This window comes from Trichomycterus rosablanca, chromosome 19 (genome assembly GCF_030014385.1).
Source record: "Trichomycterus rosablanca isolate fTriRos1 chromosome 19, fTriRos1.hap1, whole genome shotgun sequence".
In the NCBI taxonomy this organism is placed as follows: domain Eukaryota; kingdom Metazoa; phylum Chordata; class Actinopteri; order Siluriformes; family Trichomycteridae; genus Trichomycterus; species Trichomycterus rosablanca.
Window position 1 is genome coordinate 17510028 of NC_086006.1, and position 18998 is coordinate 17529025.

An 18998-nucleotide genomic window follows, 5' to 3' on the forward strand; every position below is an offset into this window, starting at 1 on the left:
GGTAGTGTCTCAAATTATTTGCCTATTTAGAACTATGCAAATATAAAAAAGTCTTAGTGATCTCTGTTTGTTTACATGTTTACATTATTGTGCATTTTATAACCTTTTGTAATGAGTAACTACCTGTCCTGTCATGAATGTAACCAAAGTGTGTAAACATGATGTTAAAATCCTAATACAGTGGATCCTTGCGTTACGAACGGTTTGCCATACGAACATTTCGGGTTACGAGCGATCTTTTTCAACTTAACGTACGAACAAATTTCGGATTACGAACCGAAATTCACAAAACACGTGACGTCACGAACAAGTTGGCCCCGACCGTCTCTCTCTCGCTTTATATATACTGTGAGAGAACATTCGGACAGCGGACGGTGTTTTCTCTGTGTTTACTTTATATTTTGTAAAATTCTGTATTAAAATGTCCCCAAAGCGTAGTGTTGAGAAAATGAAAAAATCTATTACTATTCGTTGTTGTATAATTACTCCTGCCAGTAACTGTCACTGTGTATCAGGAAGAGGGGACAGTGAGTGAGAAGAAGAAAGTCCGCTCAGTAAAGTATTCTTTCTTTTGTTCAGTTACACCCACAAAATACACTATTGAAATATAAAGAAGGAAATAATAGAGAAATATGAGAGTTATTGTTGTTTCTGGTAGATGGTATGGTGTGTGATACTGCACATGTGGTGTGTGTTTTATGTACAGTACAGTACTGTGTATTGTTTATTATTGTTTATTACAGTAATGTCTATTCTATAATTTGAGATTTAAGGGAAAATATACTTGTATTTATAACAAAAAAGACCATTTAAGACATTAGAAAGGTTAGGTAAGGGGGGGTTTGGGAGGTCTGGCACGGATTAATTCTATTTACATGATTACTTATGGGGAAAAAAAGGTTTAACTAACGAACATTTTCACTTAAGAACAGCCCTTTGGAACCAGTTAAATTCGTAAGTCAAGGGTCTTCTGTATGTGCTCATCTCTATTTCGCTAAGAATTTAAGAAAAATGTATTTTGCAAAGTCTGCACTCAAAGTGACAAGTTAGACATACACGCAAGTCTATATTAACCCTATACGATACTTTATCCCAAAGGAAATTATTACCAACTAGAATTACAAAATAGTTGGAACGTTAATACCGTATTCCAAAAGGTTGGGGCTAACTTTAATAGTATTTCTGTTCGGGGGCAGCACGGTCACCTCACAGTAAGAAGGTCCTGGGTTCAATTTCTAGGTGGAGCTCTCTGGGTTTTTTCTGTGTGGAGTTTGCTTAGGTTTCGTCTGCAAGCTCCCACAGTCCAAAGACATGCAAGGTGAATTGGAGATACAAAATTGCCAGTGATGGTGTTTAACATTGAACTTGATATAACTTGAAAGTACTTGATATAATACTTAATCTGCCTAACAGTTTTAGGTTTTCAGTGTATGCTGCACTTCATAAAGTGTCATACATTTTAAATAGGAGAGATGTTTGAAATACAGGCAGGACAGTCTAGCACCTGCACTCTCTTAGTACAAAGCTAAACTGATGTAACATGCCTAATACAGCCTGGCATTGTCTTGCTGAAACAAGCAGACATCCCAAACTTGGAGATTGCAGCATATGTTGCTCTAGGGTACACAAGGGTGTAACATTAAGTGTAAACCAAACAACTCCAATACTTCTTTTAACTTGTTTATTAGACAAGAGCAACAGGTGGACTATGGACAGTGCCAAATGAAAGAAATACATAGAATCTCTTATCTACCTAGCCACACAAAAATACTGTGGGTGGCACCTGCCCTTGACCAAGTGTGTCTATACACAGATATACTTCTAAGGAGTTATGTGTTACAGCGTTCACCTGTCAGAGACGTTTGCCATGGAGTGCCAGCTAAACAAGCCCCATACCACTCAGTGTAGGGCTGCACGATATATCGTTTCAGCATCGTCATCGCGATGTGTGCATGCGCAATAGTCACATCACAGGACGTGCAGTCACTTAATGCAAATTAAATCAAATACGTCATGCTACAACTTTTTTGCTGCATGACACAAAACGACACTTCACACCGTTCTCATTTTCCATAACATATCTACACCAGTATGTTTGAAATCCTAGTGAGCGGCCTCGCTGTCTTACTACCTACACAGGCAGCTGCCTCAGTAGAGAGGATTCTAATAAGGCATCGACTTATAAGGCAGGTTATTCGAACGCGCTACTTAGCGATTCCATCGGGTTTAGCGTTTAGCATCTTGCCATTAAAACCAATGGAATGAGGTGGGACAGCGCTAACATGTCAATATAACATCTCGATTCGTGTACAGAAAACTGTTACATTTGCTGACAAGCCCAAACTTGCAAATAAAACACTCGTTAAAAATCAATAATTATTTATTTACGTTTGAAAATAACTTTGTCCGCACCGTCAGCCATGTTTATTTTTCTGTGATAGAAGAGATGCCGCAATGAATTCTGGGATTGCCTTCATCACCAAGGACGCTTCCGATTCTCACTCGTTCTTGAGTCAAAATAACTGAAATTTTAAGATGCCTCAGTAGTGAGCTTAGTAAGGCATCTCGGATTTCGAACAGGTGTATAGCTGCTCTTTTGTTTGTATAGTTTTTTTTTTAAATAATGTGTACTACTTGAAGAGGTTTTGATCGAAATAAAATATTAAATGACCCATTTTGTAAATCCTGTTATTCCCTCATGTGATATTGAAGCTTTCTTAGTTTAATGCTCAGTTTCAACCGAGTACAAAGATGTAGTTTGTCATAATCTTTTGTAACCCTTGTAGGCACCACCCTTTTTCACAGATGAGCCCCTTATTTAGAGTAAGATACATGCATTATTAATAATGTGGTGAAAATTCCTGCATTTTTTTAATATCGCAATATACTGTATATTGCAGGGGGGAAAAAATCGCAATGTCAGTTTTTTCCAATATCGTGCAGCCCTAACTCAGTGTACTGTATATTAAAGTCCATAAATTCCTTGCAATTGCACATGCAGTTTTTAGCAAAGTGGCGAAACTTTGCTTGTAAATGACTGAACCTTTTGTTTGTGCTCCCTTTACACTCCATAATGACAGAATAACCTATTTGATTTATAATAAAAAAAGAAATAAAGTTAGTAAGGTAAAACATTATATTTATATGTGCTGTTTTCAGTTAAATATCTGTAAAAGACTGTGTACAAATCACTTTGTTCTGTTTTTACTTGCATTTTACATACTGTCCCAACTTTATTTGGAATATGGAGCATAGAACTACTCACTTTTTTGATAACCCACATATCAAGCCTGTAAGTCTGCCATTCTGGGATATGTTGTGATAGATTGGTGTTACTGGACTTGCCTTGACCTTGACCTGGTGATGTACCAGTTATGTGTTATATCTCTGTACTAATTCTGTACTTTGTATTTTGGACCACCTTTTTTGCAGGTTTTATCATGGGCTGTGTTGGCACCAAGCCAGACCAGGATTCAGGTGGCAAAACAGTGGGCAACGACGACATGGGCAACCGCAATCAGTCAGGGCACTACGTCAAGGACCCCACTTCAGGAAACAAAGGCGTAAGTAGAGCTTTATATAGAGCTTTTACTGGGCCAAGGAAAAATTATATAAATAATATGAATAATAGAGCTGTTTTAAGGTCTTGGCCAATCGTACTTCAGTATAAAAAGTGATGATTTGTACATATTCAGCATTTTGCAAGGTCAGTTGGAAAGCATTTAGCTTAGTCAACTTTATTTTGCTTACCCATTAAATTACGAACAATGATGAGGCTTTTACCTCCATGTTTTTCATGTCTTAATACCCACTGCAGTGTCCATCATTATCAAGTATCTATCTATCTGTCTGTCTATCTGTCTGTCTGTATATACACCAATCAGCCATAACATTAAAACCACCTCCTTGTTTTTACACTCACTGTCCATTTTATCAGCTCCACTTACCATATAGAAGCACTTTGTACAATTACTAACTGTAGTCCATCTGATTCTCTGCATGCTTTGTTAGCCCCCTTTCATGCTGTTCTTCAATGGTCAGGACTCTCCCAGGACCACCACAGAGCAGGTATTATTTGGGTGTTGGATCATTCTCAGCATTGCAGTGACACTGACATGGTGGTGGTGTGTTAGTGTGTGTTGTGCTAGTATGAGTGGATCAGACACAGCAGCGTTGCTGGAGTTTTTAAATACCGTGTCCCCTCACTGTCCACTCTATTACACACTCCTACCTAGTTGGTCCACCTTGTAGATAGTAAAGTCAGAGATGATCACTCATCTATTGCTGCTGTTTGAGTTGGTCATCTTCTAGACCTCCATCAGTGGTCACAGGACGCTGCCCACGGGGCACTGTTGGCTGGATATATTTTTGGTTGGTGGACTATTCTCAGTCCAGCAGTGACAGTGAGGTGTTTAAAAACTCCAGCAGTGCTGCTGTGTTTGATCCACTCATACCAGCACAACACACACTAACACACCACCACCATGTCAGTGTTACTGCAGTGCTGAGATTCATCCACCACCTAAATAATACCTGCTCTGTAGTGGTCCTGTGTGAGTCCTGATCATTAAAGAACAGCATAAAAAGAGGCTAACAAAGCATGTAGAGAAACAGATGGACTACAGTCAGTAATTGTAGAACTACAAAGTGCTTCTATATGGTAAGTGGAGCTGATAAAATGGACAATGAGTGTAGAAACAAGGAGATGGTTTTAATGTTATGGCTGATTGGTGTATTTGGACATATATATGGAAGAGGACAAAAGAATCACACAAGGATCACAGCTAGAAAAGTTCACATAGGTGGCCAAACATCTCTCTAACTACAATTCGATTGCAGCTACATACCAGAAGTAGTTTGAAAGGGTTGTCCAGGACCAACAAACTCAAGATCTTACAGTTTACCAGTAATGTCTATGGGCAGATAAGAGCAATAGAGAGCCACAGGTGGGCTTGGCATATAAATATAGTAAACCATGCTGCAAGGTACCTCATCTCAACTGTGAAGCAAGATGGTGATTGTGATGCTGTTGGTTGTTTCTGTTGGGCATCATCTGGGCATTTTGTTTGGATACATGATATCAAAGACCATATTAATGCTTTACCTTAAAATCAACACAAAAATGGTTACCTGACCACATAAATAAGGTTTTACCATGGTCATACCAGTCATCTGAGATATTGATAAGATTTAGGTACTTCTAATAATGGTGAGATTGTAGTTAATGTGTTTATTATTAATTATCTTCTGTTGGTTTTGACTGGGTGCTCAGGTGGCACCACAGTAAATCACACTAGCCCACTACCTCTGAGATCCAGAGTTTTAATCCCAGCTGTGCTATTGGCCGGTCAGGCATCTACATAGACCTAATTTGCTGTTTCTTGTGTCTGGGTGGGGGCAATCAGCCTAGCCCTTGTCATTGTGTTCCACATTCAAGCCTGGATAAAATACGTAGGTTTGTGCTAGGAACAGAATCGGGCATAAAACCTGTGACAAATAAGGTTTGCAGACCAAAATGGTCCACTTTGGTGACCCCTAGTAGAACCCTAGCTCCGACACTTGTCATGGTTTTTTATTGGATAATTTTGGCAACACCTCTGGGAACCTGTTAAATCCACTTGTTTAATTTAAGCAATACATCTGTGTTGGGGTAGAAACTAGATTAGATTTCACTACAAATTAATGTCTAGACACTTTAATACTTTGATACAAAAGAAAATGGGAACTGGAAATTGCTGTGTCTCAAAAATCAGTCATTTGACGTTAAACACATGAAACTAAAGCCTTAACTTGATTAAAGAAACTGCAAACACATTATACAGTGTTAACTGCTCGTTTTCGTGACACTGTAAAACACACCCAGATCACACTTTGATAGAAGTGCCAGGAACCTTTTAAACAACTCTGGTTACACATAGACCAACTTCTCTTTAAAATGTTTAGCATTAAGAGAAAATACACAACATGGTAATAACATGGTAGTATATGTTGTACTGGTGAGTTGTCTGGTTCCTCTTAAGGTTTCTTCCTGTAATTTTAAGGGAGTTTTTCCTTGCCACTGTCACCCTTCCTTATGTTGCTCAACGGGGGTTGAGAAAATGTCTCGCTTTGAGAAAATGCCTATTGTAAAATGCATATACAAATAAATTTGACTTGAGTGCTGAGAGAAGAATAAAGGTCCAACCAAAAAATATAAAGCCAGCAGCATAGTGTATGAGTATTTAAAAATCCCAACAACACTGCTGCACCTAAAACACTCATACCGCTCAGGTGGCGCAGCGGTAAAGCACACGCTGTCACCGGAGCTGAGATCTCGAATACATCATATCGAATCTCGGCTCTGCCTTGCCGGCTGAGGCTGAGCGGCCACATGAACAACGATTGGCCTGTTGTTCAGATGGGGGGCGGGACTAAGCCGGATGGGGTCTCTCTCTCAGACTAGTGCGATTACGACCTCTGCTGGCTGGTTGGTGGCGCCTGCACGGAGATGGGGAAGGAGTGCAGTAGAGGGTGAGGCCCTCCGTGCACAGCGCTGTACCGCACTGCACTCGTCAAGTGTAGGTGATAAGATGTTCGATTGCTGTGCATGTGTCGGAGGGGGCGTGGAGCAACCTCGTCCTCCCCAGTCAGGAGCAGGGACCAGCATTAGTGAGATGATTGACAGGTAGAAATTGGATGCGCTAAAAGTGGGAGAAAAAAAGGTAAAATAAATTTAAAAAAGTACATCTGAATCATATTACAAAAATCACAAGGGCGGCATGGTTGCTCAGTGGGTAGCACTGTCGCCTCACAGCAAGAAGGTCCTGGGGTGGATTCCCAGTTGGAGCAGTGTGGGTCCTTTCTGTGTGGGGGAAGTACGGTGGCTAAGTGGGTAGCACTGTCGCGTCACAGCAAGAAGATCCTGGGGTGGATTGCCAGTTGAGGCAGTGTGGGTCCTTTCTGTGTGAGGGCGGTACAGTGGCTAAGTGGGTAGCACTGTTGCCTCACAGCAAGAAGGTCCTGGGTTTGATTCCCAGTTGGAGCAGTGTGGGTCCTTTCTGTGTGGGGGCAGTACGGTGGCTAAGTGGGTAGCACCTTTTCACCTAATAGAGAGCCACCAAATCATCACCTACCAAATCATCTATCACTAGTACAGTTTCAACCAGACATCAGAGGTCGCAATTCTACAGCGGCAATAAAACCCCATCAACCACCCTTCCTCAGACACAGCGTATTCTGCCTCTTTAGTCCCAAGGTTAACACCACCTGGGATTTGAACTCAAGAGCTCGAAATCTCAGCAGTGGTGGGCTAGCTGCTACAATCGCTTGTAATTAGCATAACAATTTGAGTAATTCTTGTTATCCCAGCATGATTTTACAATAATCGGTAGAGCATCTTGGGATGTTCCTAAAAACCTGGTTTTCTCTTGACTTCAAGTCCCACTCTTAAATGTTCAGTGAGGTTTAGGTTTGCAGCAGGTGAGGCTAGATTAATTTAAGGATAAACTAATAAAACATGAAAAAATAAACAATAAACAATAAATTTCTCTTTCCTCCAACAGAACAGAACCAATGCTGTCCCTCCTCTTCCAAACACAGACAGTAAGTGACATTTTTTTCCTGTTACTTAGCACCATCTTTAGTCATTCTTAAAAGTAACAAAAGCTGCCTTAATGACACACTAAAACTAGTGACCCGCAGGCCAAACACAGCCTGCCATGAGAGCTTAAAAGATGTATGATTGTCTTAAAATACCCTGTAAAATCGTACATAAACTGCATCCCCCACAATGCATGCCGATTTTTTGACCCGCAAAGTGACCGCTTCCCACCACTAGATGGCAGTGTTTCTACATCAGCGTTTAACTGAGGCGGTTTTTCAACAAGTGATGTTGAGAAATATGTACAAATAGGGATGTAAAGATGTGCCACAAAACAGTTACAAATCGATTCACATATGGCACGATTCAAATCGGTTGACGTGCAATGAATCAATATTCACAGCAGAGGGCACTGGCACTATTCACCTCGCCTGGTTGTGGTCAATACACAGAGTTCTGCGTTTTCCAGCCAGATTTATTCATGTGAGGATACATTGCATTGTGGGTAGAATGTATCTTTACATCCCTATTTACAAATAATCCCAAAATGTACAAGAAGAGAAAATTGAAGCAGAAGGAAGGAATTTAATGAAAGATGGGAAAGTGAATACAAGTTTGTGCTTTAAGAATAAAAACCGGTACGTCTCTTGTGTTATGAGGCTGTGTCTGTGGTGAAGTAGCACAATATGAATGTAGATATACATTATAAATATTAGGGCTGCCACTAATGACTATTTTTCTATTGATTAATCTATAGACTAGTTGATTAAACTAAACGATTAATTTTCCTCCAAAGAATTTAATTTAGAGTCTCATTTAAGCTTCTTTTATTTTAACAACAAACTGTATGGCATAATAATATGGCACAAAACTAAATGTACAGGGTTTATGTCCATGTTATAAAATTTCTGAGTGCTCCATATTAAACCAAGTGCAGCATGTATTTATGGCATTCTGTACACAAAGCAAAGTGTTTAAACTTATTATATATCAGAAATAAAATAGTTAGATGTGGGCACGTCTCATTAAGTCCAACGTACAGTAACGACAGAATGAGCCCAGATTCTAACCTACACATTCACTCAAAACTTACTTCAAATTCTAAGCGATGTAAACACAGTGGTAAGTGTTTCACATGAGAAGCTTTTTGCGCTTTGAGCGCTGTGGCAACCGCAAAAATCGAGAGCCCAACACAGCAAAGTGAGCGGCGGTCTAACTGAACTCACTAAGAAATACGGTATTCGAAGATCTCCGCGATTAAGAAGCTTAATGAAACAATATAGAAGTAAAAATGCGCCCTAACTGAACTCGCTAAGAAATACGTTATTCGAAGATCTCCGCGATTAAGAAGCTTAATGAAACAATATTGACGTACAACATCGCACTAGTGCTGCTGTGGTACCATCAAGGCTTTGCACAGTGTACAAACCACCTTTTTATTTTGTGCCGGTTTTAAGTATTCCCAAACGTTTGATGATTTGGGTCTTGGAAAACTTGTAGCTTTTCTTTGAAAGCTCTCTACAATCGGCCTCTGACTGCTGTAGACGGGATTTTTTAAGACTGCGCTTGATGTCGCCAACCAGTGACTGAACCAAATACGACTCGGGTCATGTACACAGCAAGTAGTGCTGAGGGAAATCATATGAACGCTTATATGAATGGGAACATTGTAGAAATTAAAAAGGACCATTTACAAGCATAGTTTTAAAAACGATGCATCGACTTAAAATATTGATGTCGACGCATTTTTAGTGTCTACGTCGTCGACTAGGTTGACCAATCACGGCAGCCCTAATAAATATACAGTATAAATTTGGCATTTTGACACCAAACACAGAATTTAGCCTGTAAGAAAAACAAGTTGTCCATGAATTAAAAGGCAGACTGCAATCAGAGCAGGATACGTTACAATCGGCTCTTTGAGGGCCTCCATAATGCAGATGTGGTCCTCGGTGAAAATGAGTTTGACACCCCTGTACTAGAATATACCTTTAGTTTGTATATTTTGACGTGGAACCGTTGTAGGTACAACACGAAACTATTTTCTATGAATGAATTCTTAAAATTTGTATTTGTGTTTATAAAGACTACATGCGTGTGGGCTACAGGCTTACTTTTTTCATTCTTCAGTGATTCTCAAACTGTTTATTGCATACCGAAAAGGAAGTAACAGCTGAGCTATTAATAAAATAATTTCCTGATGATCTGCAAACCAGATTAACAAACCCATGTTTATTTTTCTCAGCATGCCTCAAAATCTATTTCCTGTTTGTCTTTTGACTGGTAGTTTCATATGTCTATATTTAAGACTTATAAATGTGATGTTCATTAAGTTTCCATAACAGAAATAACTGGTTATTATTGTGTTATTTAGTAGTAAAAATTAACACAAAGTGCTTTTTTAGGCTCAGAGAACATTGTTATCGCACTGTTTGATTATGAAGCCCTACATGATGGAGACTTGGGTTTCAAAAAAGGAGACAGGCTAAAAGTCTTACAAGAGTGAGTATTACCTACACATACTGTCCTGAACACAGTACATAATATACTATACATTAGTGATATACACTGATCAGCCATAGCCTTGTTTCTACACTCACTGTCCATTTTATCAGCTCCACTTACAATATAGAAGCACTTTGTAGTTCTACAATTACTGACTGAAGTCCATCTATTTCTCTACATACTTTTTTAGCCTGCTTTCACCCTGTTCTTCAATGGTCAGGACCCCCACAGAGCAGGTATTATTTAGGTGGTGGATCATTCTCAGCACTGCAGTGACAATGACATGGTGGTGGTGTGTTAGTGTGTGTTGCGCTGGTATGAGTTTAAATACAGTGTCCACTCACTGCCCACTCTATTAGACACTCCTACTTAGTTGGTTCACCTTGTAGACGTAAAGTCAGAGACGATCGCTCATCTATTGCTGCTGTTTGAGTTGATCATCTTCTAGACCTTCATCAGTGGTCACAGGACGCTGCCCACGGGGCGCTGTTGGCTGGATGTTTTTGGTTGGTGGACTATTCTCAGTCCAGCAGTGACAGTGAGGTATTTAAAAACTCCATCAGCATTACTGTGTTTTATCCGCTCATACCAGCACAACACACACTAACACACCACCACCATGTCAGTGTCACTGCAGTGCTGAGAATGATCCACCACCTAAATAATACCTGCTCTGTAGAGTCCTGACCATTGAAGAACAGCATGAAAGGGGGCTAACAAAGCAGGCAGAGAAACAAATGGACTACAGTCAGTAATTGTAGAACTACAAAGTGCTTCGATATGGTTTAGCTGATAAAATGAACAGCGAGTGTAGAAACAAGGAGGTGGTTTTAATGTTATGGCTGATCGGTGTACATTAGTGCTACTCCCTTAATACTTTGTCTCGGCACAGGTCAGGGGAATGGTGGAACGCTGTCAGCCTGAGCAGTGGAAAGGAAGGCTTTATCCCCAGTAACTATGTTGCTAAGGACACACTTCAAACTGAAGAGTGAGTTGACGTTACACACATTGTTCCAAACCATACCAGCACAATATTGTACAGCTGTGTTACTCAAAAAAGGGCTACTACTACTTTTTGGGGTACCTGGATATTACGACCTTTGCTGGCTGATTGATGGCGCCTGCACAGAGATGAGAAAAGAGTGCTGTCAGGGTGTGTTTCTCCATACACAGTGCTGAGTTGCATTGCACTCATCAAAGTGTAGGTGATAAGATGCATACGGCTGCTGCCCTCGTGTCGGAGGGGGCGTGGGTTAGCTTTGTTCTCAATGAGAGCAGGGAAGAGCATTGGTGGAAAGGAAGCAGGACGCAATCGGGCAATTGGATGCGCTAAAAAAGTAAAACAAAACTTCAAATTAGTGCCAGTTTGAAGATGAATGTAGAAATGGGATGGAAACCGAACCTCCAGAAGTCTTTCTTAGCATTGTATTTAGTGCTGTGGTGGCTCAGTGGGTAGCACTGTCGCCTCACAACAAGAAGGTCCTGGGTTCGATCCCCAGGTGTGGCATGTTCTCCCCATGTCTGCGTGGGTTTACTCCGGGAGCTCCGGTTTCCGCCCACAGTCCAAAGACATGCAAGTGAGGTGAATTGGAGATACATTGCGGCACGGTTAAGTGTGTAGCACTGTCCCATCACAGCAAGAAGGTCCTGGGTTCAATCCCCCGGTCTGGGTTCTTTCTGTGTGGAGCTTGCATGTTCTCCCCGTGTCTGCGTGGGTTCCCTCGTGAGCTCCGGTTTCCAGTTTCCTTATCACAGCAAGAAGGTCCTGGGTTCGATCCCCAGGTGGGGCGGTCCGGGTCCTTTCTGTGTGGAGTTTGCATGTTCTCCCCGTGTCTGCGTGGGTTCCTTCCAGGAGCTCTGGTTTCCTCTTACAGTCCAAAGACATGCAAGTGAGGTGAATTGGAGATACAGTGCGGCACGGTGGCTAAGTGGGTAGCACTGTCACCTCACAGCAAGAAGGTCCTGGGTTCGATCCCCAGGTGGGGCGGTCTGGGTTCTTTCTGTGTGGTGTTTGCATGTTCTCCCCATGTGTCCTCCGGGAGCTCCGGTTTCTGCCAACAGTCCAAAGACATGCAAGTGAGATACAGGGCGGCATGGTGGCTAAGTGGGTAGCACTGTCACCTCACAGCAAGAAGGTCCTGGGTTCGATCCCCAGGTGGGGCGGTCCGGGTCCTTTCTGTGTGGAGTTTGCATGTTCTCCCCGTGTTTCCTCTGGGAGCTCCAGTTTCCTCCCACAGTCCAAAGACATGCAGTGAGGTGAATTGACTGTGTTTGATATTGAACTATTGAAGTGTGTAAAACATGACGTTAAAATTCTAATGAATAAATAATATATAAATAAATGTGCTAGCCTATGTCAACAGAAACCTCAACAAGCTAATGGTCAGGTGTCCACATACTTTTGGCACAAATGCTGAATGTTACAGTTACACCTTAATCAATGTTCTGGAATTGCGTCACTCACGCTTGCAACTCTAAATCTGTAATCTCCCAGGTTGCACAAATGCAGACATTTGTTATGAAAGTCTCTTTTAACAACTGTTCCCATATAGAGCTGAGGTCAAACGTTTACATACACTTGTAAAGGGCTATGTCAAGTCTCAGGAGTTTAAATATTTCTGCAATTTTCTGTGACTGGATGACTGGAACGCACTTATTTGTGGAAAATTCTATAATGTCATTTAACTTTGTGGCTTGACAGCCTAATACATATTTGCTGATTTTGATTAACTATAGCTGTTAACTTCTTTTGGGTTGGTTTGTCACTTTATGCTGAACGATATTTAGTCTGGATGGTCAGATGTAATCACAGAACTAGAGAAAAACAGATCTTCTATACATTAGTAGCTGCTGCATCATGCTTGACACTGTCCACAGTTAAGTGAGCTTGACATCATCATGAGCTTTACAGGCTATCTACAGGAAAGAAGCCTCTTTGTCCTGCTTTCTTGTTCCCAACGCAAAGAAGCAACCAGCGACTGAACACAGCAGGAGAGTTACAATTAGGAATTGAAAAATACTAGATTGGGAGAAAAAGTGGTAAAATGCAAATGTAACAAGGTACAGTGTATCACAAAAGTGAGTACACCCCTCACATTTCTGCAAATATTTCATTATATCTTTTCATGGGACAACACTATAGACATGAAACTTGGATATAACATAGAGTAGTCAGTGTACAGCTTGTATAGCAGTGTAGATTTACTGTCTTCTGAAAATAACTCAACACACAGCCATTAATGTCTAAATAGCTGGCAACATAAGTGAGTACACCCCACAGTGAACATGTCCAAATTGTGCCCAAATGTGTCGTTGTCCCTCCCTGGTGTCATGTGTCAAGGTCCCAGGTGTAAATGGGGAGCAGGGCTGTTAAATTTGGTGTTTTGGGTACAATTCTCTCATACTGGCCACTGGATATTCAACATGGCACCTCATGGCAAAGAACTCTCTGAGGATGTGAGAAATAGAATTGTTGCTCTCCACAAAGATGGCCTGGGCTATAAGAAGATTGCTAACACCCTGAAACTGAGCTACAGCATGGTGGCCAAGGTCATACAGCGGTTTTCCAGGACAGGTTCCACTCGGAACAGGCTTCGCCAGGGTCGACCAAAGAAGTTGAGTCCACGTGTTCGGCGTCATATCCAGAGGTTGGCTTTAAAAAATAGACACACGAGTGCTGCCAGCATTGCTGCAGAGGTTGAAGACGTGGGAGGTCAGCCTGTCAGTGCTCAGACCATACGCCGCACACTGCATCAACTCGGTCTGCATGGTCGTCATCCCAGAAGGAAGCTGACGCACAAGAAAGCCCGCAAACAGTTTGCTGAAGACAAGCAGTCCAAGAACATGGATTACTGGAATACCCTGTGGTCTGACAAGACCAAGATAAACTTGTTTGGCTCAGATGGTGTCCAGCATGTGTGGCGGCGCCCTGGTGAGAAGTACCAAGACAACTGTATCTTGCCTACAGTCAAGCATGGTGGTGGTAGCATCATGGTCTTGGGCTGCATGAGTGTTGCTGGCACTGGGGAGCTGCAGTTCATTGAGGGAAACATGAATTCCAACATGTACTGTGACATTCTGAAACAGAGCATGATCCCCTCCCTTCGAAAACTGGGCCTCATGGCAGTTTTCCAACAGGATAACGACCCCAAACACAACCTCCAAGATGACAACTGCCTTGCTGAGGAAGCTGAAGGTAAAGGTGATGGACTAAACCCAATTGAGCACCTGTGGCGCATCCTCAAGTGGAAGGTGGAGGAGTTCAAGGTGTCTAACATCCACCAGCTCCGTGATGTCATCATGGAGGAGTGGAAGAGGATTCCAGTAGCAACCTGTGCAGCTCTGGTGAATTCCATGCCCAGGAGGGTTAAGGCAGTGCTGGATAATAATGGTGGTCACACAAAATATTGACACTTTGGGCACAATTTGGACATGTTCACTGTGGGGTGTACTCACTTATGTTGCCAGCCATTTAGACATTAATGGCTGTGTGTTGAGTTATTTTCAGAAGACAGTAAATCTACACTGCTATACAAGCTGTACACTGACTACTCTAAGTTATATCCAAGTTTCATGTCTATAGTGTTGTCCCATGAAAAGATATAATAAAATATTTGCAAAAATGTGAGGGGTGTACTCACTTTTGTGATACACTGTACCTATTTAAAAAATGCATTTACATAAAATAGCGTAATTGTGACTGTTTTGTAGTGATTGTGTTCAGATTCTGGTTAGAAGGCAAATATTGGAGGCCGCTCAGGTGGTGCAGCGGTAAAAACACACGCTGGAACCAGAGCTGGGATCTCGAATACATCGTATCGAGTCTCGGCTCTGCCTGCCGGCTGGGTTGAGCAGCCACGTGAACAACGTTTGGCCTGTTGTTCGGGTATGGTCTCTCTCATAACTAATGCAATTACGACCTCTGCTGGCTGATTGATGCCGCCTGCACAAAGATGGGAAAAAAGTGCCTTCAGGGTGTGTCTCTCCATACACAGTGCTGAGCTGCACTACACTCGTCAAAGTGTATGTGACAAGATGCATACGGCATGCTGCCCACTTGTCGGAGGGGGCATGGGTTAGCTTCGTTCTCCTCAATCAGTGCGGGGATAGGCATTGGAGGATAGAAAGCATGACGCAATTGGACGAGCTAAAAGGGAGAAAAAGCATAAAATAAAATTTTTTTAAAATGAAGGCAAATATTGGTGTTGTTTTATTAAAGGTGTTCATTTTAAAAACTTTAAGTTAAGGCCGCTCAGGTGGCGCAGCGGTAAAAACACAGGCTGCCGGCTGGGCTGAGCAACCACATGAACAACGATTGGCCTGTTGTTCAGATATGGGCGGGATTAAGCCACATAGGGTCTCTCTCTCATGACTGGTGCAATTACGACCTCTGCTGGCTGATTGATGGCGCCTGCACAGAGATGGGGAAAAAAGTGCTGTCAGGGTGTCTCTCTCCGTACACAGTGCTGAGTTGCATTGCACTTGTCAAAGTGTAGGTGACGATGCATACGGCATGCTGCCCACAGGTCGGAGGGGGTGTGGGTTAGCTTTGTTCTCCTCAATCAGTGTGGGGATCGGCATTGGTGGAGAGGAAGCATGACACAATTAGGCAACTGGACACACTAAAAGGGAGAAAATGCATCAAATAAAATTTAAAAAAAAAAAAGGCAAATATTGGTGTTTTAATAAAAGTGTTCATTTAAGTTTTAACTTTAAGTTTAGGTTAAAATTGGTTTTGGTTGAAGTGTTTTTAACAGTTTGTTAAAGACGTGTGAGAAGCCAAACAAATTAAGTACATTTTGTAGTGAATAACACTTCTTAGCAAGTGTTAAAGCTCTAATGTTGCAAAACAGTCACTTGCTACTTTCCTGGCAATGCATCAGCTTTTGTTCACACATGAACCCTCCCTTTAATCACTCATAAACTGTACTAGGGCTAGCCCTTACAATTGACCTGAACCTGGTCATGTGTTAAAGAGGTGTGTGATACAGAAGGTGTGTGTGTTTTTTAGCTGGTTCTTTAAAACAGTGAGCAGGAAGGATGCAGAGCGACAGCTGTTGGCTCCTGGGAATAAAATAGGATCCTACATGATTCGAGACAGCGAAACCACCAAGGGTGAGTAAATCATACATGCTAGTTACAAAATCATGCTAAATTTAATTTGGATTCTGTGAAAACACATGTATTACAAGTGCATTTCACATCTGATTAAATGTTTTTGTGATAATAACTGATATTTTTAAATGATTGGCACCCTTGCATTTGGTATGATGATTTTTCATCAACATACCAACATTAAGTTCTTCGTTACAATTCTTGATAAGATTTAAGGTTTATCTCAGAGACTTTAAACCTATTGACATAAAACCATTTTGACATTGTTACTCCACAACCAAGTAATAGTGGCTTGGCTGAGACAGGCATATTTGATAATGTATGTGGTGCCATATTACAAGGGTAATAGGGCTATTGGATAAAATGCTAACCAACAAATGACAGATCATTTACTATGTTTGCTCCTAGACAGTTGTATTTGAGTCCTTACTGATTTTAAAATCTGGTTCTAGTTTAGGTATGGTCTTCCTGTTGGTGGCCCCATAAATGTTGGACATAAAACCATTTTGTGTGGATTTGGATGTATGCTTTGGATCAGTGTCCTACCTACTGTTCCAACATTGTTACTCCACAACCAAGTAATAGCAGCTTGGCTGAGACAGTCCGATTTGATGATGTCTGTGATGCCATCTAACAAGGGTAATAGGGCTATTGGAGCAAATGCTAACCAACAAATGACAGATCATTCACTGTGTTTGCTCCTAGATAGCTGTATTTGAGTCCCTACTGACCAATAAACGTGGTTCTAGTTTAGTATGGACTTCCTCTTAGTGTCCCCCTAAATGTTGGACATAAAACCATTTTGTGTGGATTTGGATGTATGCTTTGGATCAGTGTCCTACCTACTGTTCCAACATTGTTACTCCACAACCAAGTAATAGCAGCTTGGCTGAGACAGGCAGGTTTGATGTTATCTATGGTGCATCTAAAATATGACATGCTAACCAAAATATGACGGATCATTCACTGCACTCAAATAATTTATTAATGAATTTATTGATTTTACGTCACAGCACTACTCACTCAGTATTGTATTAAAGTTGATTGTAATTACCTTCCTTTTTCTTTCTCACAGGAAGCTACTCGCTGTCTGTCAGAGACTTTGACCCTCAAGTCGGAGACATCGTGAAGCATTACAAGATCAGAACGCTAGACAATGGTGGCTTCTATATTTCACCTCGAAATACATTCAACAACTTACAAGAGCTCATCAGCCATTACAAGAGTAAGACACACACACACACACTAATCATCCAATGGTAAATACATCACTGAATTTATCCGTATCTGGATCTTATAGCAGTTTCATTCAACATTATGACTTGTTATTATAAAAGCTTAAATGATAACAGTACTATTTCTGTAAAACCAAGTTGTAATGTTCTGACCTGCCATACGGTTATTGGCTGGCAAATAGGGATGCGCAGGTTGATACACTTCAAAGCATTCCCTGCATTTCATCAAGTGTTGCATGATACACCTGGGAAAGAGCTTTAAAAGTGTACCTGGTCCTTAGCACTGGGCTAAGTCCTCTGACTCCCTAACACATTTTCTGGCTGTTACACTAGCATTTCTGTTTATTTTCTGGGAATTTAGTTGGTATATGGTAGCAGATTTCTGGTTTCGTAGCTGGCACTGATACCCTTCTGTTGTTGAGTTTTGTCCATGAGTGACATGGCAGCTTTCTGGGTTATCCTCATTTGTTTTTTTTTGTTTTTTTTAATTTTCTTGTTTGGTTTCTCTGGTGAGTGTTTTGATTGTAATTCACCGGTGGACTGAGTAGCTGGTGGAGCTGTACCTGTGTGAGAAATAATGTTCATTTACACTAGAAGTTTTAACCCTTTGATGCACAAGCTAAGCAAACCCCTTCTAATGCACAACATGGGTCAAAAATGACCCATATTCATCCATTCAAGAATATTTTCATATGCACATTTGTCAGTTATTCATGTATTTGCTGTCTTAGCTAATAAAAGCTATCTATACTAGAATATGTAAACAGCTAGCAAGCAAATAGTTTTGGACATATTCCAGATTCAAGAGCCTAATCTTTGGTTGTCTTTCAAAAGATCAGTAAATATTAGGGCTGTCACACGATTAAAATTTTTAATCGAGATTAAAGAACAAAATTAATCGCGATTAATCTCGATTAAAATTTGTAATCGTGTGACAGCCCTAATATATATGTATTCATCTCAATTAATCGCAAACTAATAATTAAGCAAAATTTGAGCAGTTATGCACATTGTTATTGCAAGAACGTGTTTACCAATAAAACATTCATAAAATATGATAAAATTATTAAATCTAAATTCATTGTAGAAAGCACATTATCTGACAAAAGTGAGGATCTTTTCCTGTTCATGACCCTGACACTGAAAACAGGTGCACCAACCATAATGTTTTGATCTAATATAAGGCATCAATAAAGCATCAAAACACAGATATGATAATTTCATAGATCTATTAAGAAAACCCTTTAATACTGTGTTTGTGCAGAAAGAATACTGGGAAATACTGTTCTAAATTACCATTTAAACATCTATAAATACCTGAAACAGTCAAGTTAGCAGACATTATAAGTAATTGACTGTAGCTATAAAAAAAAGTGTTAATTAAAACAGTCCATGTAAACGCTTAGTCCATATGAATATCAGATACGAATATGTAGAAAACTACAAACATCACAAATATAAATCATGTTTACAACCATGTGATAGAATAACCTGAATAAAATGTAGAGATGAAACATCACACAGAGTTTCGCTTCTTACCGGAGGGGGAGGAGGCGGAGCTACAC

At 40.8% G+C, this 18998-nt stretch overlaps 1 protein-coding gene across 1 annotated transcript in view; it reads left to right on the top strand.

Moving 5' to 3' along the window:
- hck (HCK proto-oncogene, Src family tyrosine kinase) overlaps positions 1 to 18998 on the top strand; it is a 56429-nt gene that overhangs the window by 19998 nt on the left and 17433 nt on the right. Inside the window, exons 2-7 of the mRNA XM_063015976.1 lie at positions 3433 to 3563; positions 7542 to 7581; positions 9985 to 10081; positions 10977 to 11072; positions 16095 to 16198; positions 17274 to 17423. Coding sequence (XP_062872046.1) covers positions 3441 to 3563; positions 7542 to 7581; positions 9985 to 10081; positions 10977 to 11072; positions 16095 to 16198; positions 17274 to 17423 — 610 coding nt within the window. The 5' untranslated portion in view covers positions 3433 to 3440. The remainder of the gene's footprint in view (positions 1 to 3432; positions 3564 to 7541; positions 7582 to 9984; positions 10082 to 10976; positions 11073 to 16094; positions 16199 to 17273; positions 17424 to 18998) is intronic.